Below are 23,841 nucleotides of genomic sequence, written 5' to 3'. Positions count from 1 at the left end.
ACATCACCAGTATATAAACAGTTAACAGGTCACATGATGTGTCATTTCTGGATAGTATTTGTTTGTGCGTGCACTTTGACATTATTTTTTTCCTTTCAATATTTTTTATTTTTCACTGAGGTAACAAGAGGTTGTGTAAATTACCCAAACATATTCTGTTATATTTGTGGTAAACAAAATAATAATGTGATCTATGTAAGAGCTTTTCTTTCTTCCCAATTTGTAAAACATCCTTATGTGATAGAAAAAAAAAAAGAATATTGTTTTCGAAATGTGCGTATCTGAATTAAAACCAAAACAACTTTTATGAAGTGTAAATTCACAGAAGAATTGACCAATTGTCAAATTTCATAAGAGTATTTCAATGTGTTTTTTTATATTTTAAGGATAATCTGTTTTTTTATAAATGTAATTGTAAATGCACTACTGTTTGTTTTTTTTTCTTCTAAACATGAAGCTGACAAACATCCAATTCAAGTTGACTAAATAGTGAATAAAATTATAGGAAAGATATAAATATGGAGAAGTGTGTACAACTTTGAGACTGTTTTACTGTTTGCAACTATCATTAAAATTAAAATAATTAAAAATGACTAAATCATTATGATAAAAGTTAACAGTTATAAGGTTTGGAGTGTGTCTGGCAATTTATAGTGCAAGTTTGGATTATGTTTTATGTTTAAAAACTTTAGTTATTTTTTGGAATCTGGTGAATACTACAGGGATTTGGACATTTTGGTAATAAAGATAGATAAAATAACCTTTATTCTTCTGACAATAATAAAAAACTTTTTATTTCAGTAAATGTTTTGCCATTGTGTCTTCATTGGGGCTAGTAGTAGTAGTAAAATAACTGTTATTATTGTCTGGAGAGTAAAGGTTGTCTTCTTTTTCCAACTTTATTGCCAAAATTAAAAACCTTTAAACTGGTAGTGAAAAAAGTGAAGTATTGGATATTTTGATGTTTTTCTCTCTCAGTTTATTTTTCTAATTTTTTATAAAGGTTTATGCATATTTTACTGAACATTATCAAAAGTAAGCTACACATATGTAGGTTTCACAGTATGGTTGATACATCATATAGAATCTTCACATTTCTGCTAATCTTTACAATACATTATATAGTAAATACTTTTTATAATGGATTGCTTAAACTAGAACAAGTAAAAATTATGTTTTGCTTTGTAAGTAAGTTTGCTTTTGTTCTTTCTGGTTACGAGCTGAAAATAGATAATATATCTGACAAACTGCACCTTTATGATTATTTACAACTGCATTATAGGCAGAAAAAAAAAATCAACTACAAGAGGAACTTGATGAGGAAGAGGCTAAGGCCAAGAGAAGATCTTTAGGAAATATTAGGTATATAGTGCATAAAGAAATTACTACTTTTGTTATTACTACCTGAAACACTAATATCATTTGTTATTGTTTCTCCATAAGTCTCACATTTTGACTTATGAAAAATTAATTTATTTTTCATTTATATTTTATTTATTTTTGCAGAATTGCATTTCACAAATCTATTATATCATCACTATTGCTGATCCACCAGGGGACTGTTTTATTAAAAATGTACGAAGGATATTGCCAAAATAATTGATGTTTTTATCCATTTCATTAGCAAATGTCAAGATAAATCAGCCTACGAAGTAGTAAACAGAAAACATAAGTAATTAAAAATATTGTTGTTACCACAATAGTGAATAATATGTGAAATGATTCTAAGTTTGTTAAAATCCTAAAACAAGAAAAATCTCACTTCTTTGGAGATTTATGATAATTATGTTTTTCCAATTTTCAATGTTTTCATTATTACTAGATTTTTTTTGTATTTAATTTTATTTGTCTTTTTTAAAATTTCTGCCAAAACTGTCAAAGAATATTTTGTTTTGTTTTTTCAAAATTGAAAATAACAACATAAGTAATGTTCCATTCTAAATTTTAGGTTTGTTGGGGAGCTATTCAAGCTAGGAATGTTAACAACTCCAATCATGCATACCTGTATCAAAAAACTCTTGGGGCAGGGAGACGAAGATTCTCTAGAGTGTTTATGCCGCTTATTAACGACAATTGGCAAAGAATTGGAGCGAGAGAAAAACAAGCTCACAGCAACATCAGTAAGGCATAATTATATATAATAGCTGTTAACTTGGGAAGTATTGTTTTATGTTCAAAGTCTATTCATTAATCTATTATTGTGGGAGTATTGAACCTTGTGCATCAGGAAAAAGGGCAACCCCTAGTGGCACAGCGGTATGTCTGCGGACTTACAATGCTAGAATCCGGGTTTCGATACCCTTGGTGGGCAGAGCACAGATAGCCCTTGTGTAGCTTTGTGCATAATTAAAAACAAACAAACAGGAAAAAGGGCAAAATTATAGTAACAGTTTATTGTTTCTTAATAAATGATTATTTTACCAAAAAAAAGGTACAGATTCCCATGTTTAACAGCTTTCCTGTGAGTGCTAAAGAAGTGGAAGACCAGCCACTACCATTGCAAAAGATAAACTCCTCTTTTTTTTTTTGGTAGTTATCTGGCAAGGTAGTTTCAAAAAACATATGAGCCTGTAAATTTCAAATTAAGTATAGTTGGATGAAACTATTGACACTGTAGTTTCATGAACTACATAACTATTCTATAAAAATTATAACCACATTTTGTATATTTAAAAAATCTATAGCTTTATAATATTAATGAAAAATTGGCAAGAATTGTAGAAAAATATTATAATTACTTATTTTATAACATGTCAGTAAATCTGAATCTAAGGTTTGTGAAATATACCTAATGTTAGCTTTGCTTAGGTAATGCCATCAATAAGGAAGTTATTTTTAACACTTAAACTGCATATAATAAGAAACATGAAGAAGTTACTCAGAATATTGGAGTAATTATTTCTTATTTAAGAATAGCATATTTCAATATGAGAATGCACTCCTTGTGGTTTTTTCTTTTAACTATGTATGTATGTATTGATACAGAATTAGCTGTTTTTATTTGCTGTAGTCCTACCCATTGTTATAACTATTATTTAGCACTGTAATGTGTGAATTTTAATACATTGTAACATCAAGTAGTGTTTTACTTTTTTGTTTATATTGAGTAATACATGCAAGTAAAAAGAAAAAGAATATGTATTCATTATTCCTTCTCCTGACTGCAGAGGTAAGAGAAGTTTAGATATCTGATATTTCCTGAAATACACACACATACTTTTATAGTATTTTTTTTTTCTTCACTCATAAAAATTGGATTTAACTAGAAACCTAGAAACAGTGTATTTCCACAAGAGTGGTAGCTCTTTTTCCTCATGTACTTGTACTGCAATTTGTACTCTTGTATTATTTTATTTCATTTTCTTAATTGTTTTTTTTTCTTCTAGATTATTAAGATTTAGTTTTTCTGTGTGTCAGTAAATATTCTCTTTGTTAGGGAAAGTAACAGTAGTAATAATAAGCCATTATGTTGCTTTTCATTTATTCTATGTTAGTCTTGGTTTAGCCTGTATCACCATGAATATTTATAATTCAATAAAATTAGTTCAAACACAATTAAAAGAACTTAAATATATTTTAAGAATTTTCAGTGTTTGAGAGGATGAAGTTGTTTTAGCATAAGCTAATGTACAGGCTTTTTAACAATTTTATTTACTAATGACTTTGCTTTAGTTTGAAGAATGATAGGTTAACTGCCATGCATTATCCAAAATATTTTGCTAAAAAAGTAAATAAATTTTATGTTAAGAGTGATAGAGAGTAATAACTTCTTGAATGTTCCAAGGATATCTAAAATATAGCATGTTTTTTACATATGTGATTTAATCTACATCTATCTGAATTTGAAGAAGTTTGGAAACCTCAGGTGCTTTATGTCACCAGTTATTCTTATTTGTACTGTCAGTGGGTTGTATAAGAAATAACTTTCCTTTGCACTATATTTTTGTTATTTCTGTGTTCAATTTTTTTATTTTTTTGGTTCAAGGGTCATTTTAAGTGCTGAGTCTTTTAAACTAAATTCTGATGTTGATAATTAATTGTATAAACTTTGATGAGTATTCTGTTAACTGAATATCAATACTTTAAAAAATACATCTAGTAGATCTTACTGAATGATTTTCTGAACATTAATGCATTTGTAAGTTAATAATTTAAGGTATAAACAATAAGATTTTGTACTAACTTATCATTTACTAGTATACTCTCTGAAATCTGACAATGTTTAGTTTAACCAACAGCCCTTATTCACTATTATTAAATTTGAATTTTGATAAACATCTTTTAGAAAACAGCAGAAAAAGTCAAAACGTACAGAAGGATTGATTATAGTGTTTGTGATTTTTAATTAAAGACCTTTTTGTGTGATTCTAATGGCTTGTTAGGATTGTATTAAGTTTTTTCTGAATATGTACCTTTTTAGATTTTATGGAGCTATTTTTAAGATTAGGTTATGAATCTATTTTTTATAGATATTATCAATTTTGTAAATCTTAATGATTATAGGTAATCAAATATTAAGGAATATTTTGTTAGATGAACAGCTGCTTTGAAACTATGAAAACAATAGTGAAGGAAAATAAGACTAATTCTCGAATTAGGTTCATGCTGCAAGATGTTATTGATCTTAGGCAGGTAGGAAATTTGTTTTTTATTATGTTATCTTTAAGACTTTTCTTAAGAACATAATAACTAAGGAAATTAAAATTTCATACTTTTGAAAAAAAGCTGTGATTTACTTGGTTGCCATTTTAGATAAACAATGGACATATTTTTATGTTTTTGTTAACATATATTTCCAATTTTTCATCAGAGTATTTCACTAATTTTACAATTCATGAAGTTCCTCAAAATCTGTTTCCCATGGGGTGTTCTGATAGCAAAACCCATAAAAAAAGTAATAAAGTTTGGAGTTTTTTTGCATTTATCCTTCAAAGTTGGATGAATATGAAATAATATTTTATAAAAAAATGTTTACAATTTCTGAAGGAAGAAAAATAAAGGAATTGTTTCTAAAACTATCAGTTTGTAGGTGATTGTAGAAGGATGTTATTCTCAGTGGTTTTCTATGGCCATTTTGGATTTGAAAGAATAACCTAAATTCATTATATAATAAAATTTTTGAAGTTTGCAAAATGATGCATATGTGCAGCTATATGAAAATTGCAACTTCTTTGTTTTCCTGACCTACAGTTCTATAAACGATCTTTCAGTTTAAAACTTTCTAAGAAATGTTGGTACACTTGAAAAATGTTCTAAAAAGCTAGTAGACAATAGTAAATAAACCAAATAGTGAGAAATTAACTCTCTTCTGCACAATCATAATAACACTATGAAGTTGTTTAAATCTTTTCTAAATCATTATGATTTATGTTTCTTTCATTATTCTCTACTTAAATATCCCCTTTTAAACTTTTAGCAATAACATAACGTAACATTTAACCTTGCTACTTACCAAATGTTTGTGTTTGTTCAGACATTTAAGACTAGTAATTAGAATCCTAATGTGAGATTATGACTTTTGTCCAGTAGTTGTTTAGTAATGTCAGAGTGTGGAAACTTCAAGTACCATGTGAGAAAATTATTTAAAACTTTTTGGTTCTTGGTAAAAAAAGTAGTTAGTTAAAATGTATTTCCTTGTGAGTGACCAAAAGCATGGTGAAGTTGCATGTTAGTTTTGATTTCAGGGAAGTGATAAAATATAAAGTTGTATCATAGTTTCGATATGAATAAAATTTCAAGGTACTAAATATTTTTTAGTTTCCTATTTTTTGTCATTGTGAAATATTGTTCCAAATAAATGTTTTAAGATGGCTTCCCCTTAATTAGAAATATCTGTTTTATTTATCTTTGTTGCTGTGGTTAAAACAATTCATTATGGAAGCCCAAAAAATTGTGAATGGTATAAAATTTTAACTTAATTAATTTCCAGAATAATTGGGTACCTAGGAGAGAAGATAACAACCCTAAAACAATTGACCAAATTCACTGGGAAGCTGAAAAGGAAGCTCAGCAACAACAGCTTCTCTTGCAACAGGTGCATGTGCCACCCCAAAAACGATCAGATGAAAGAGAAAGAAGAAAAAGTATGCTACAGTTGATAAAATATTAATATTTACCATTATAAAGGTTGGGGTCATTTAACTCACTAGGAGAAAAAGAAGAATTGTAAACTTCAGATAATTTAATTTGAACTGTTTGGAAAGAGAGAAAAGAAACTACAAAGATATTTTTTTAAAGGATCATAACATGTAGAGTCATGCAGGAATGCAATTTTACTTTGGCTATAAAAGAAAGTGCTTAAAGGCTTTTTTTTTTTTCAATATCATTTTAGTCTCAGTTTATAGACACTGTCAAACATGTTAAAGTTTTCTTAAAAGATAACCTAAATTTGTACATTTGTCCTCAAGCAAGTCTAACACAGACCTTTAAACAAACTACATGTTTACATACCATGCTGTACAATAATTAAAAATGTGCATTTAATGAGTGATTGTCAGGCTAAAAATGGATGAACACATAATTTCAGGCAGGAATAATCCCCCATTCTCAGATGAAGGATGGAACACAGTTACCAGTAGGAGCAAGATTGATACCAATAAACTTAAACAGTTTGCCAAGGGAGGAGTGAGTGTTTTTCTGTTATTCATTAACATTGTATTTGTATCTTTCATGCATTCACCAAAAGAAATAGAGTTAGTAAAAAACAACATAACCTCCACTTACCCCATTCAAGGTTCAAAATTATTAGAGGTTATTTGTAATTAATATTGTCAGAATGCAAAATCAAAATGTTTTCTTAGTTGTCACCCAAGAAAAGTTAGAAGAGATTTTTGAGTGCCAAAAGTATCCATTTATTGCTAAGTTTGTTTTTGTTTCTCTTCAAAAACATGAACATTCACATCAAATGGCCAACATTATCACAGCCAACTTCACATTTGGGGCTTTCTTACATTAGACAGATACCGCCACATGGCTAGAACTTTGTGATTTGTTTGATAACATATGAGCAGCAATTACATCAATTAATTGAAATTACAATTAATCAATGAATGTGATGAAAATAATCAGCTAATCAAAAATAATCAACTAATCGAAATTAGTGATTCCAATATGATTACTTACTTCCATTCATGATTACAGCTATTCTCAATTTGACTGCCCTTTAGTGCACAAATTTTTACTTGCCACTAGCCTTGAAACTCCCACCTAATTCTACATGATTCAGCTGCTTTTAAGCATGCCACAGTCCTCCACCAATAGGAGTGCAACAAACCGTCCTGTTGCAGCTAACTCACTCTATGCAGTTGAACCCAATCTTCACTTCTTGATTCGGCACGTCAGTGTTAAGACCTCATGCTTGATTTCAAATTTCTTTTTTTTTTTGTTTAGTGCATTTTTAACATATTCAAAGTATTATTTATAATCCATTATCAAGTTGGATTTCATTATTTGATTGTGGATTATATTTCTCATTTAATTACCAGTTGTTGTTCAATATTTCTGAATTCACAATTTCCTGTTATGACTACTATTATAACAATACCGGCATTCAACAGCTCGTGACAATGACTGTAGGTGTGGTGTTATCAACAGAGGAAGTGTCAGCTGTAGTTTGTTGGGAGATGGTTTCTTTCATGTGGGCCGAGGGATCTACGAGCAATTCTGCCATTACCTTACTGTGCTGTGCAGACATCTCCTCAGCCTGTTAAAGCACTCAGACCTCAGTCACCATTTTTAGACTTGATATCACAGTTATATTGTGTTTTGTCTTTCTCTCCTATGTCATTTGATCCTTCCCCTTATTAACTGTAGCACTAGCTCTGGGTTTTTAACTTTCCCACTCTGACTGATATTAGGGTCCATGTCAAACGTTTTTCAGATCAGTTATGTGTGTGGGTTAGTATGCTGCACCCCCCACCCTTGCATATCATCGTTCAGCAAACCCTTGGGTCATTCGAGTTTTATTAGAAAGACTTTCCCTCCTTTTCTTCACACCTCCCATCTTATCCTCTGTCCCAGTCCCCCCCCCCCCATTCAAGATCCCATTTACACCAGCACCTCACAGAAGTGGTTTAAGACTTTCTCATGAAGGGTGGCATTGAAAAGGTTTCTCCTGTGCTTCTAGGATTTTATTCCTGACTTTTTGTCATCCCCAAGAAGACCTAGTATAGGTGTCTTGTTTTTGATCTCTTCAATCTCAATTGTTTCCTCGACATGCCTTGGTTCACCATGGAATCCTGCCTGTCTCTCAGATGGGCCTTTCGTCCAGGGCTTTGGATGAGGAGATTTGATGTGTCTGATGCTCACATGCATTTCTTGCAATGGGTACTGTGAGATCAGTGGCACCTCATCATGGACCATCTGGATTTACAGATATCCTTTCCTGCTTCCTTCCATATGACTTTCTCTGGTGGTTAAACAAGGACAACACAACAGTGGGGGTACCTATTACACTTTCTCCTCTGGATATCCATGTCTTCACAAAAATCCCTCATTGTTAAGATATGGTACATGCTGCAAAATACAGGATATCTCAGACGAAATTAGGTGTTCACATCAACCTTTTGGAATTTTTTGCTGTTTGTTGGCAATGGTTCAATTTCTGTCACCTATGCAGGGCAGGACAAATTTGATTGATTCTGACAACTCAATGGTTTTCTCTTACATCACCTGAAAAAGGGGCACTCAATCCCAGTCCTTATATTCCCACACTCTAGATAAATTTCTTGACAAGATTATACTCACAGAGTGGTCTCTCAAATCCAAGGTATTCCGATGGCTATGTTCTCACATGGATACCCCCCAGCTGCATGCATTTGCCACTTATTTGAATGCCAAATTTCCTCTGTTTTTTGGTCCCCAGTTCCATATCCTTTGGCTTTGGCCATGGATATGTTCAGCCAGGATTGAAAGGACCTTTTCCTTTATACATACCCTCCCATCTGTCTTCTATCCTGAATAATTTCTCCCATCCAATCTACTCCTTTCTGGCCAGCTAAACAATGGTTTTTGTAACTTATCCAGGGACTACCTCCATTACCTCTCCCGGTCGCTTTTCTGGCATCCTCATTCATGGGTGCTTTATCCTTTCATTCCCACACACTGGCTTCACGTATGGCTTTTCTCCAGTCCTTGCGAGGTGTTCAGTACTATCCACAAGTGCAGTATCCCTGTTGTCTCTCTTTGTCAATTTATCATCCATGTCTGTTGTTGGTCTATCTGGCATGGATTCTCCCCTTTCTTCCTTTTCTCAGATATTTGATTTGTACATGGTTGTTTGACATGGGTCTGCCTTTTGTTTTTCCCATTTTTGCTGGGTATTTTCCTCTTCAGTTATTTCTCCTTTATTTTGGTGCATCTCCATCATCCTCCTCATACCACTCAATTGCCAGACTGGAATCTAAATGTTGTTCTTCATGCCCTTTCCCTTCTTCCCGTTCAACCACTAGCTTCATGTTCCTTATATCTCCTTTTCTTGATGATGTATTTCCTTCTCCTTTTGACTTGTGGATATTGCCTGTTGAATTTGTTTGCCATCAATGTTTACAGTATTTTGTACCATTCCTTCCTTCACAAAACATAATCTGTCCAGGAAGGAGTTTTTGTCCACACCCATTCTTTCCTTCTTTCCATATCCTATATTTCCTTCTGCTCCTATCTTTGTCATCTCCTGTGTATGGTTCATGTTCTGTGTTTCATCCCATCAGATCTGTCACCTCCTAAGGTCCTTTGCTGCTTATTTTTGTCATCTTTTGGAGGAGATTATCTAAGCCGGCCCACACTTTTGTGTTGAGCTACTTGCACCATCTGGCAGTTTCCTGCTCAGTTGGATATTGTCCTCACCCTCCATATGTCAGTACAGATCTAAGTGGGTAAATTATTTTTGCTTCATTTTTTTCAGGGGCTTATTTCCCATGTTATGAATCCCACTTTGAAATCTATAAGGTCTACTGCACTCACTGTTGAGATGGGTTGTTCCACAAGATTGCTTGCAGGTTCTTCCCTGCAGTATATTGTGTCATAAATATGTTAGTACTGGATCGTACACTCATGGACTAACATGAGTAAAGCAGAAAGAGATTGCTGCCCATCTCTAACGTTCCTTAAATTGCCTGAATTGGGAATGGTCTGCTTTCGAAAATAGGGTTTTGTGGTCACCCATTGCACTTTATCTGGTGATGCATTCCTTTAGACTCTCCAACGCATTTTTTCCCTCTTTTTCCAGTGAAGTATGGGAGTCCTTACCACTTCCCAGCTCCTACTCAATCAAGAGTAGGGTGGTGGCATTTTGCCTGTGAAGAAGGTGTGACAATTCTCCTGGTTTGTAGTTTGCCCCTCCAACTGGAAACCCTCCCTCCTACCACTGCCTGGATGTTGGCTTCTGGGCAACTGGTTTTGGTTGGAGCTGGACCAGCCAACATAAGTTCTTATGTGTAAATGGGCTGGAAACTTCATTCTACCACAGTTTGGATGTTACATCCACAATGCCGATCAGTTTAAGACTGGAATTGTCCCTCCATGTTGCATTTCCAACTTCCTGTTGTACATTCCCAAAGTATCTTGCTGCAGGTTGTGCTGGATTTGCACACACGATGCTAGGTTCTCGAAATCGAGGTTCCTCTTCCCTTTTGTTTCCTAGACCTGAAGTTAATGGTTGAGGATCCTCCTCCTACCATGGACTGGTCAGGTTCCTCTTGATGCCACTGGACAGAACTGGAATTGACCTTCTGCTTATGGTCCAGAACACCCTAGCCACTCTACACACATTCCTCTTCCTTTTGAATTTGGAATTACCTTGTTCTACCATTTGATTGTTACACCACACCTGTTGGCTCCACATGGGTGAAGAGTATACATGGTTCAGATGTGGTGTGGTCACCCACATGTGTGCTTTCTCTCCACAGAGAGGGCTCACTCCATGGGTGCTCTTCAAACACTTTTCAGGGGTGCTCATCTTGTTAATTTTACACTGGTCCTTCCACCCGCTCACTGTGGGATTCTAACTGTTACTGTGAGAGGAAGTAAATAATTGCATCGGAAGTTAATATTTTCTTACACTGAAAATATGTTTTGGATAGATACTTATTTCCTCTCACACCTCCCTCGGTGGGACAGCGGTAAGTTTTTGGATTTATAATGCTAAAATCAGGGGTTCGATTCCCCTCAGTGGACACAGCAGATAACCTGATGTGGTTTTGCTATAAGAAAACACTCTTCTCACACTTCCCACCCATCCTCTCCACTTCCGGTGTTGTTTTTTGTGCCTAATCTTGAAGTGAAGATTGGGTTCAACTCCAAAGAGGGAGTCAGCTGTGATATGAGGGTTTGTCACACAGTATAGGAAAACATTAACTTTTGATTAGTTACTCTTTTTGATTATTTTGAATATCCAATTATTTGAAATATTACCATTATGTTTGTTTGTTGTTTAGTGCAAACCTACATAATGGGTGGGGAGATGCTTAGAGATATGAGGGTTTTTTTATAACGATTCCTATTGCCACTAAATTTGCCATTCATGTCTTTGTTATTGCAAAGCTGCTAAGGCTCTGTCACTGTCACTAATTTGGAAGTGCTGAGTGGATGAAAGGCAACTGGCGTGTAACACCCACTGCCAATTCTCTGGCTGCTCAACTATTAAATAAAGTGTAAGTTTACTGTTGTGCATGCAAGTGCAGATCTGGGGAAGGGGCTCAGAACCCTATCCATTTTTTTTCAGACATTAACCATATTTAATGTTGTATAACCAGGCATGGATTTAGGTAAAGGGTTCAAGGGGGTTTTTCAGACTGTATTACTTAATGTCGTATAAAGTAATTACAGATCTAGGGAGGTCAAACACCCTCCATTTTTTCAGAAATTAATAAAAAACAGCCAATAGTGTAAAAGAGAAATATTAGATGTCAGTGTTTTTATTTTATTGCTCTGTTAGTTACCATAAAGGCTTTCTTTTTTAAATTTTACTGAAGTCAACACAGCTGGAGTCTACAACAATCCTGTTATGGCCTCAGCCAGTAACTGATTATTTGTAAGTGAATACAACAATATGAATGTCAATTAAACATTGTCATGGTAAATTTTTACACCTTTGCTTTTTCCAAACACATTAAAGTGTGTGTTCTCTAGATTTTAGATTTGTTTTCATCTAGGTTAGTATTGCTTAGGGCACCTGCATCTCTTATAATATATTCTTGTTACAAAATCGATTTTACATTGTTTAGAAATTATAACACTTACGAGAAAGATGTTTTCTTTTTATAGTTGATGTCCAGAAGAAACAAAAATACAAATACTAAGACTGTATAAGTGACAACTTCAAAAATATAAACCATCTTGTTTACAAACACTAAAATATTAATTTAGATGTAGACTTTATATATTTTTATAAATATAATTTAATTATTTCACTTTAATTACAAAATTTGAAAGCTTTGAAATTGTTGGGTCATAACCCAATTGAGTTATTCATAATGATTTTACAGGCTTTCTAATTGATTTTATTACTAACAGATTCTCAAAGTGTAGATCTCTAATAACATTTAAAATACTTTGAAGGTGGTTAGGGCTCTGGACTCACAATCTGCGGGTTGCAGGTTTGAATCCCTGTCTCACCAAACGTGCTCACCCTTTCTGCCATGGGGGCATTATAATGTGATGGTCAATCCCACTATTTGTTGGTAAAAGAGTAGCCCAAGAGTTGGCAGTGATGACTAGCTGCCTTTCATCTAGTCTTTTATTGCTAAATTAGAGATGGCTAATGCAGATAGCCTTCGTGTAGTTTTGCACAAAATTCAGAAACAATCATATTTTCGAAAAATGGTTTACATAAGTACTCCATCTGGTGAGCTTTGACATGTACTGATTTTTGCATGTGTTTTGAAAATTTTTTATTTGCAACAATGATGTAGGTCTATAGCCAAAATTAGTTGGGTTTTTGTTACATATTTTGTTATTGATGTTTTTATGGTAATAAAGTTTATTACCTTTACAAAAAGAATTGTTTTTTGAAAGTGTCACAAAGTAATATGCTTATTTTTATCAACAAAAATTCAGTAGTTTCAGTACAGTAGTCTTGTGGAAATTTGCAGGGAAAATTCTACAGAACACTATCAGTTGTATCAGGTTGTTCCAGGTTTTGTAATACCTTGCATGTATGATGCATTTCCATGAATAGTTTAGGATGAACAAAATAACTTACACCAAAAAAAATTGTATCTGAAGATAGAATTTGAATAATTTTAACTTAAAAAAACATTTCAAAATTTATATTTTGTCATATTCTGACTCGTAATTAGAGTAAATCATGAAGAAAACTGTTCTTTTCATTTCTGCATAGCTGCAAATAATTTTACATGCGAACGAAACATCCTACTTATTGATTTATTTCTGACCATCCCAAAGAATAACTATTTTTACTAAGGACCTATCCCATCTTGTGTATATATTATCCATTTCTTGATTTTCAAGCATTTCCCATAGTTTTTGTACAGGCCTTAATTGAAACCTTGCTATGGTATTACATCAAATGGTTTAATCATTTACTAAGAAAACAAAGCTTTGAAAATAGCTATAATGAAATTTAAATATTATTGGATAGAATAAGAATTAGACTATGATGTATTAATAGCATAAAGGTTTAAATGTAAGTCTTTTTGTATTTTCTTTGAATGTTCCTTTTGTTGTGCCTTGTGAAAGTATTTGTGTGTTAAATTTTATCTGTTTGAAAACTACGGAAACTGACTTCCGTGGAAGGCATCAGATAACTTGAGATAAGATAGGTAATCTCATACAATTTAGAGATGGATTGAATAGGTAACAAAGAAAACATTATCAGAAGTTTAACGTACACAGCAACAGCAAAGAAGCCACATGACTGAATATTACTTGAGGCTTAATAAAGGTATTTTGTTGATGTTTGGTGTTATTAAGTTGCTATGTTTGTACAAATGAGCTATTTTTAAAAAATTATGTTCACCAAATAAAATTGTCATTCAAATCAGATAAGTTTACTGAGTATAGTAGACAACTGCCAAATATTGTGATGACTCATATCTGTATTGAAAATAATTTTTATATTTATCAGACAATAATAAATTGTAAATTCACAAACAAATTTTTAGTAAAAATATTTTTTTAGGACATCTGATTTGTTGTGTACAGCAGACTTGTAATGTGTACTAAACAATTACTAAGCTTCATGAAAATACACTTTGTACATTCAAAGTTAAAGTATGTATAGTTGCATGGTGGTTGCAAGATCAGTCATAATGACTGAGCTGATATGTATAAGGCTAAATTTAAATTGTCTCTTCATTTAACTAACCAAACCAAATTTTGCACAATATTTCCAAAAGCTACCTGGCATATATCCTATAGAGTAAAAAAATATGGATTACAATTCTCATTTTAATACTCATACATAATGTTAATTTCGAAACACATTTAATCAGATATCAGTTTCTACATAGAATACAAAATTAGTTGTATTTTATTGGTTAGATAGACATTTGTTAAAAACAAAGCGTAAGGAGACTCATACCTATTTTGACTTTTCTTATTTTAGAAAAGACTTCAGATATTTCTGAAGCCTGCTATATAACTTTAAAATTAATATGATTTAAACTGTTTGTAACCTATACAGTGCATTAAAATAGCAAGGATATGACACCAAATTTAAAAAACATTATTTATAGTAAAAAACATCATTACAGAAAATACAAAAGAAAAGTGTATAATGGGATAGTATTTTGTTTATGATTCCTTTGCTTTACATAATTTATCAATATATATTTCTTTAATATTGTTCAAAGTGTCTCATTTTACTTCCAACAATTGAACTAGAATAAAACTAAGACTAAAGTACCATGTTGAAATATAAAGGTTTTACTAACCTACAAGCTTTCCAGCTCTTTAAAAGAGTCCTTTGTCAGATGGAATTACAATATTAACTAAAAAAACTTTCAAAAAGTGAAATTGATCGTGTGAGAAAATCATGGTCATACACATATTGTTGCTAATGTGCAAATGAGAAATAGTTAAACACTATTAATTTTTAATTATGTGTATCTTCCTGCATTATGTAAATTTAAAATTTTGTGTAACATAAAGATAATAATTCAGTTTTACCCAGTATAAAAAGTAATAAAGAGAACAATAATTAGGTGTCAAAGAAGTAAAAGCGGTGTTGGCCTGTTTAAAGTCAAGGTATAGTTTAAGCACATTTTCTGTATGTTTGGATGTATATTTCTGAGAGAATGGCATGATGAATCAGTCTTCATGTCCTTGTGAAAAGTCAGAGTGCTGTCAATTTTGTGTTGATCACCAATACATTTGGCTGAGATGCAGATCTTTACTTGTACTGATCCCCACCCTGCTTCTCCTTAGATGTTGTACCTTAATTATGATACTATTCTCCTTTCTGTCACTGAACAGTCATTGATTATTACCAAACAATTTAATCTTGGATTTATTTATGAAGATCAACATCTTCAGCCTTGCTTAGTTCGCTGTTTATGGTTCAATATCCATTTTGAACCTTTTGGTTTGGTTATCTTTTTTTTTCAGTAGTGTTTTTTGAGCAGCTACACGTTGACACCCTGAGACACTAAACACACTTTTGAAGAGATTTAGTTTTGTATCTTTACTACTACAGTTTTTAACATTGTCAGTTTCACATACTCTTTTTATGGTCTTGCCACAAATCTTCACATGGAGTATCTTTGACCAGCCAAAACATTGATTTCTACATATGTAGCATTTTAGTTTTGGGAGTCCTAACTGGATTCACACATCTACTATTACTACTACTAGTTATAGCATGACTGTCTATACTTTTATATGCATTATACTGAAGTGGCACTATTTCTATGATTGTATGACATGATACATGACATTTTCACATGACAAAGCAATGGCATTCCCATAATATTTGCATTTTATACCTTTTTTCCTTACCATTCCCATAACTATTTACAATACTGTGTGTAAATGTAATTGAAAGTTTTGTAGTTAACTCTTTAAAGCTATAATTTTTGTGTGTGTTTTGCCAGAATTATTTTCATGATTTCCTAATAATTATCACCATACCTTATAAAACTTCAATTTTCTTAATTTTGTGGATAATAACGTGGTTTGGATTAGTTTTCAGCCAAAGTTATCAGACATTATCACCATCTGATGGGTAAGTTGGGATTTTCAGCCATACACTGGCAACATTTGCTTGGGTTGAAGGAGTTAATGGTATTATAGTGTAAGTAGTTTCCTTAAACAATATTATGTTCATTGATTGTTAAAGATACATAGAATTGAATGATGTATAACCTTCATTTCTAATAAAGGGTTTACTCAGTTCGATAAGACTTACTAAAGTCATTTAGCAGTTAAACTGATGGGTTTTCTAATAATGGAGTTGGCATAGATTTCATGTCAACTGTAACAGCCCTAGTGTTCAGTTTATACTCTACTCAAGGTACCGTAAAAGAAGATTTGGGTGCTGTGTGTGTGGGTAACAACCTACATTTGAAGTAACCATGTGAAGCATGGACAAATTATAACCATCAAGTGGAGCAAAATCTTATCTAGTACATTATGGGGTGATTTTTGCCCTAAAAATACCAGTGTGTGTTTCTCTGCAACATTGTATTGATTTCTACAGACTTTATATGTCACCTACAGACTTCAAGTAACTGCACCTCAACATACTTTGATATTCTTTGTGTCTGTCTGATAATGGAAATGGTTCCCTTTACTTATTGTATTTTTTCTATTTTTCATGCACATGTCACCTACAAATTTCAAGAATGTGTGTGTATTTATATAAATTTATGCTTTAGTGAGGAAAAATAAAATTTTATGAGATGTAGCAAGTACAACAGATATTATTTTAGAGTGGAATAACTATGGTGGTAGCATTGTGTTGCAACATGTGAACTGAGTTTTCTAATGGCTTCTTTTTGAACTTTAGACAATGTTTTGGGTTCTATGTTAAGTCCTTCATCAGTCCACATTTGGTAATAGCATCCACACAGCATTGGGTTATCCTATATCTCCTATATCAAATCACAAGTGGAAAAACCAGTACACAACCAACCATGAATCAGTTATGGGGAAGGGACTCAGGTGCTGTAGCTCACAATGTCTTGAGTCTAGAAGATTATAATAACTCTAAAACAATCAATGATCATTATTAGTGTAAGTACTGATGAAACTGTATTACTGCAAAAATAGTGTCAAATATAAAGAACTGTATTATTCTTCAATATAGCTGTATAGTTAGTAGTATAATCACCCAACCTATACCCATATTATAATGTCAGTTACACATTGATACAAAATATTAATAAAACTGACACAGTTATATTTGTATTTTACTATATAGCTAAACATAATGTTTCCAGTCTAGTCTGATTGGTCATCAGTGGAGGTTGGGTGTTAAATATTGGTTGTATTTGTGGTTGCATGCCATGTATTTTCCAGTTTATGACTTATTACTATCTTAAAGATTTATTCTTATTTTGCAAATAAATTGAGTCAGAAATTTTAATGCAAATGTGCCTTTCATAATGTCAGATCTTTCATTAAAATGGAATGTCAAATTGATAAAAAGTTACATACCAAAGAATAAAAAAAATTTTTTTTTCATAATATGTCAGTTATGATTTTGAGATGTTTAAATATAAGATGTTTTTTTTTAACTTGTTAGTCTGGCTTGCTTATGATTAAAATGAAACCATTTTGAATCTATTTAGTCAAAATTAATGTAACTCCTTGTTACTAAGGCTAAAACCAGATTTAATTTAGTAGGGAAAGAAGGTGTACACTTTCTGGTGCTGTCCTTTACAAATGTTTTCACTCATGTTGAGTTTATTTTTCTTTTGTAGCAAGCAGAAGTAGAGAACATACAGCTTGGTCCAGGCCGTTCTTTCTACAGTTGGGGAAAAGGTAGTAGTGGAGGAACTAAAGCTCAAATTCAAGAAACTGAATCCAGACCTCCATTGCCCTCTAACAGGCATGTCATTTTTAATAATGTCTAAACGTGAGACAGCCTAACTGATAATTTTTATATTTAGATTTTACTTCATATAATTTCAGTCGGTCTTGAAACTAATATCTTATGATTGTACAAGTCCATTACGGGTTGGGTGGAATCCACCCAGCTCATAACCATGAAAGTATCCATATCTTTACAAAATTTTGGAGGTTATTGGTAAACATTACAAGGCTTTCTTATACAAAATATTGGGTTTTTTAATTAAGTATTAAGGTGTTGAAGTAAAGATTTTCTCGTAAAGTTTTTTCTTTCTCAATGTTAACTCAATGCATCAGAACATTTTCAAATTTCACATGCAAAATCTTTATAACCTCCAGATAATTATCAAATTTGTTTTTGAAAAAACTATATTTTTATTTGTTATTTTTAGTGCTGTATCTCTGTATGTGTTGGTTCAATTTGACTGATTTCGTAACCTCCACAAAAAAATTAGGAAATAAGTATAAATTATGCTTTTTTCATTCTAGAATGACTTAAAATTATTACACAAAAACACAAATGTTTAGTCTAAATACCTTAAAATTCATAACGTTATACATTTATATATATATATTTATTATTTTTACCTTTCAGCTACCTGGCTAACAGTATAGAAGTTGCAATAACGCGATGCACGTGAACTCATATTACCATATCCAAGAGTATAAAACTGGCCTTTACCAAGTGATCTGTCTTGGAATTATTGTTTGTTTGTTTGTTTTTGAATTTCACACAAAGCTACACGAGAGCTATCTGCGCTAGCCATCCCTAATTTAGCAGTGTAAGACTAGAGGGAGGGCAATTAATCATCACCACCCACCACCAACTTTTGGGCTACTTTTTTACCAATGAATAGTGGGATTGACTGTCACATAATAATGCCCACACAGCTGAAAGGGAGAGCATATTTAATGTGATGGGAATTCAAACCCGCAGATTGTGAGTTGTGCACCCTAACCACCTGGCCTTGCCAGGCCTCATACTCATTTAAAGATGTTATAGTTTTGATACTACTATATTTAATATAGTATGTATATCTTCACAGAATTTGGCAGACTTTCAGTAAAGATTACAGGTCTTTTACGTATACAAAAAATCAGATTTTTAGTGAAGTATTTTAATAAGCTAAAAAGAGATATGTCCATTAATATAACGAGTCTTTTTTTTTCCTTACTAGTCCAAGTGCAAAGTGATTTTCATGTTGAGATTAAAAATACTTCTCTTCATCTCAGAAATCTCAATTTTCACTTGCATAATCTCTAAAACTTCCTAAATATATTTCAAATGTTTTTTTCAGTGAACTTTATATTTCATCTGCTATTTTCTATACCCTAACTCTATATGGTATTAGTCGATTGGACTGATCTTGTTACCATAAGAAAAATTAGGAAATAAATCTAAATTAATCTTTCTTTTGTTCTAGAATGACAGCAAATTGATAGGAAACTACAAGTTTTTATTTTAAATAACTTAATTCTTGTAACAGTATACATCTATTTATTTGTATTAATTTTTTGTTTTAATGACCTTTGAACTGTGTCTGACTAGAAATACCCCAACACAACTTGATAATTACATGGCACATGTGCAGCACTCATTACCGTATCGAATTGCATAATGCACAAGCTGCTCACTAGTATACCCCATGAAGATTTTTATTATTATTTTTTCCTAATCATACCTAATAAGTTTCTATTCTTTTTTACATTTTAGTTTTATAATAATAAATATAGAAAGCAAATGAAAAACCTCGAAATTAAATATGAAACACTTTTTCAGCAAAGCTTTATATTTTATTCATCATTTTCTCTCCTGTAACATTATACTTAATTTTCCAGGTTGTAAGACAGGTTATAACGAAAATAAAGGTTGCAAAGGGCAAAATATAATGTATAGTATCGTTTGTATTGATCATAAAGTTTCAAAGGACTAATGGTCAGAGTTTATACTTCTTACCTTTTTACACTTCTTTTCTGTAGTAATTTTATTGTTAAAAGCTTACTTAGAAACTAGACAAAACAAAATGAATAGTACTGTCTGTCTTTTTCAGTATAGATCACTAAGTTACAAAGTAAAATTCCTGAGAGTTTCTTTTAAACTTTTCACACCTATTTCCTATGTTTATTCTGCTGTTAGCAGCTGAAGTAGAAACTTGCTGAATATAAAGCAATGAATCACTGCTTCTTACTTAGTTTCAAGTGCATGCTGCATGATTCCCAGAACTTTACCTGCTTTCAAAATACAGTGGGGTAGGATTTATCAACCTGTTGACAGTATAAAAGTTTCAATGGCAGTTGTCTAAAGTATTATAAAATTAATATGTTATGGCTTTGTAGAAAGTCTGGGCCCATCAGCGAAGTTGATAAGCGGACATTTCCAACAGAGTTTATTCGAATCCCAGCTCTGAAAACACTGGGGTAGAATTTATCAGCTCTTTATGGTACGTAGGTGCACACAAGAATTGTCTAAAATACTATATAAAAGAGAAAGAAAGTAGCATGTGATCCAATAAACTTAAGTATTTGGATGTTAGTTAACTTCCTGGGTGGTTGGGATTTAGTGTTAGTATAGTAAAAGTGTGTAAGAGCTTATGAACATTGTGTTTGCTATAGTACCATGCTCACACAGTAACCAATAAATGCATAGTTTTCAGTAATACAAATATGGCCAATTTTGGTTGAGCTTGTATTTTTGACTTAGCCTTGTTGCTTATCATATTAGAAACAAATTATTCATTGATTACCTTTTTTTATGTACAATGATATATTCTAAAACTTCTCTATAATAAAACAAAGTACAAATCTTTTACTCTTAGCACTAGTGTTCCAGTATTTTGTAAAATACAGTAACATTTTGGTTACCATACATTACCTATGAGTGTGTGTATGTGTGTGTGTGTATATATATATATATATATATTCTTTTTTTTAATATATACTTAAATGTCAGTTATTTTTTTAATACATAGAACAGTAAATAAAAAATATTTGGAAAAATAATGATCTCTACTACTTATGAGACTAAGAAGTCCTTGTTTGCATTCTTAAGTCATACTTGTTAACCCTCATCATAAGCCTCGTCCAAAAAATAATAATTTTTGTCGACTTTATAAACGTTTTTTGGAATATCAAAATTATATATTACTATACCGATATCCCAAAAATCCACTGTAATTTACCAGGCTTCCTAACTAAATTGAATTTGGGTCTAAAAAATCTAATTTCTGTTTAATAAATAGCCTTAATCATAATACTTCAAATATTCCAAAGATATAAGAGCATTTCTCTCATAAATAACTTAGGACGAGTAACAGAATTATGTAGAAGAAATGTAGAGCTTTCAATTGGTTATAAAGTTATTGTTATACAAATGTAGGTGTAGATAAACAAGTCTTCTCAAATGATGAAGTTGTTGACAGAACTAATATGGTGAGTTCTCTAAATATTGAGATATTTCAGCAAATAGAAAAGGTAGGAGGTTCTTATTTTATATTCTAGCTCTCCAATACTGAAAATTTGAGTTTCTGATTTGAAAGAAACTATAGATGTTGTATTATGAGCAACATAAAATGTAATCTGACAAAACCCAGAAAGCAATGTACCACGTGACACAGAAAAATCAATATTTAGCCTCTCTTTTTTAATATTTACTTTCAAATTAAGAAATTATGGAATGTGCAATACTAAAAGTTGAATTATAATCTACAATTTGATGCCAAACTTATTGACATACAATAGTTAAATAAATTTTTGATATAAGTCTATAAACATGATGACATGCCCTCTGACTTCTACCCATATTCATAGGGTTAACACAGTCTACTATTATTATATGGATTAATATTGATGCAGAGACAAAAGTGGCTATGATAAATTGCAAATCACCCTCTTTTCACCAAAGCATGATGAAATGTATAAACTTTTTTTTCAGTTTATTATACGAGTCCCTTTAACATTTGTCTTTGGAAAATGATGAACTACCAAACCTCAGTACAAATGAGTTGCAGAAACTGTGCCCAACAGATCTACAAAAAAACCAAACATTGAGCCAGATTTTTTCCTCGTGCTTATGTTTTTATGTTATGATTTATATTCATTCTCACTTGAAGATAAAAAGTGCTATTTTATAAAAGTAATTTTTGGAAGATAAATTTATAATTTGTTTTTTTAGATTTTCACTTGAGAATTACAATTCTCATATGATTAATTAAAAAAAAGACAGACACCAGTTAATTATAGAAAAAAATGCAAAATGTCTGTTTATAATTCATGATTCGTAAAGAAAGGAGGTCAAATGAATCTTCTCCTAATTTTAATTTTTAGGTTCTCAGCATTATCAGCAACAGAACAGAACTATGATTCTAGAAGAAACACACAAAGGTAAGAATATCCTACATGTACATAAAGAAAGAAACAAAAGGGCATGGGCTGGATTTCAAAGTTGGTGAACTTCGTTTCAATCCACACAAAACAACAAAGTACTCTCTGAGCTTTAAGTCTTTGGTGATTCATAAGTGTAACAGTCATTACCTTAGCAGATAGTTTTAGAGGTTTTGCCATAAATATAAATACACAAAGGAAAATATATTTTTGATATTGACAACCCAAATTTTATAATGTTATTTAAATCCTTTTGCCGCTACCAAGGTGCACCTGTTGCTAGAGGACAAAAATGCACAAAAATTAAAAATGTATAGAAAATAACGTTGTTGGTCTTCCACATGTTTTTATAAAAAAACTTCAAAGCTGTCATGTATTCTATAAAGTTTTCTTTAAATAGCTACTTTTGATTATGGGTTGATTTCAATGAGCTCTGAACCAAAACAGTGGTATTTGTGAATTTGTTGTGAACATAATACAGCAGCCATACCTCACCAGGAGAAATATTGAAATAGTTTTGAACAAAATGGTGCCAAATTCATCCTTGTAACATCAATACAAGTGTATTTTTATCAATTTTAGTAAATCACTATTTCTAAACCTCAGTTGACATGGTGTTATGTAAATTGTGTATATCTCAGCTACTGATCTAATAAACATGCAATGAAAAGTGTGTTTTATTTGCAACAGCATAAGCAATATTCCTCCAGTTCATTAGAGACTTGTAGAGATCAGAAAAAGTAATAAAAAATTAGTTTTGTGATATGTTTCCAGAAGAAAAGATGTTTGTAAACAATTTCCACCATATTTGCAGTCTTAATTTGTTTTTTAAAGACTGCTTTATCATTGTAAAAAATGTATTTGAAATATAATGTTGCAATATGATAGGGAAATAAATGATTTTAGTGGAACAAGCTGAGGTAGAGAATTGTTAGGCTTATCAAGTTTTGTTTCACTGACAAGGCTGCTGTTTGTTAGGCTGTATTTATGCTAGGCCTTATTGGCCTAAACAACTGTTTGAATGAGCAAATAAAAGCACTCGAAAGAAATGTATATATGTAGAAATGAGTATTAAACAGGTTTAAAACATATTAAGTGAAACCATCTAATTACCAATTTAAAAAATTTATCTTATAATTTTTGATATGATAAAGTGATTTTATTGTATGTTAGTGATGGTAAACACAGTGAAACTGCATGTGGTGTTTTTTGAACTACAAGAAAGTCAAAATTTACAGTTTTATAAAATGAAAACTATAGGGAGGTTATATGAAAACAAAATTTAGTAATTGAAATCTACAACAAAGGTAAGCATTTTAATGGTTATATAAAAACATTTTAACCCGATGACTACCGGTACTAACTTTCTTAGTAGGCAATGCAAGTGTGCATTTGTGAATTGAAAAAATGATAGAGAACTTATCTTTTAATAGA

General features: G+C 31.7%; 1 protein-coding gene across 3 annotated transcripts in view; it reads left to right on the top strand.

Moving 5' to 3' along the window:
* LOC106465951 (eukaryotic translation initiation factor 4 gamma 1-like) overlaps positions 1 to 23,841 on the top strand; it is a 97,202-nt gene that overhangs the window by 56,195 nt on the left and 17,166 nt on the right. For all 3 annotated transcript variants that reach the window (XM_022393920.1, XM_022393919.1, XM_013926198.2), the window contains exons 8-14: positions 1,283 to 1,362; positions 1,949 to 2,120; positions 4,534 to 4,632; positions 5,930 to 6,083; positions 6,527 to 6,624; positions 17,880 to 18,007; positions 22,351 to 22,407. In XM_022393920.1, coding sequence (XP_022249628.1) covers positions 1,283 to 1,362; positions 1,949 to 2,120; positions 4,534 to 4,632; positions 5,930 to 6,083; positions 6,527 to 6,624; positions 17,880 to 18,007; positions 22,351 to 22,407 — 788 coding nt within the window. The remainder of the gene's footprint in view (positions 1 to 1,282; positions 1,363 to 1,948; positions 2,121 to 4,533; positions 4,633 to 5,929; positions 6,084 to 6,526; positions 6,625 to 17,879; positions 18,008 to 22,350; positions 22,408 to 23,841) is intronic.

Source organism: Limulus polyphemus, unplaced genomic scaffold, assembly GCF_000517525.1.
Source record: "Limulus polyphemus unplaced genomic scaffold, Limulus_polyphemus-2.1.2 Scaffold2101, whole genome shotgun sequence".
In the NCBI taxonomy this organism is placed as follows: Eukaryota; Metazoa; Arthropoda; class Merostomata; order Xiphosura; family Limulidae; genus Limulus; species Limulus polyphemus.
The sequence above is the reverse complement of the archived record's forward strand: the minus strand, read 5'-3'. Positions and strand labels throughout refer to the sequence as shown.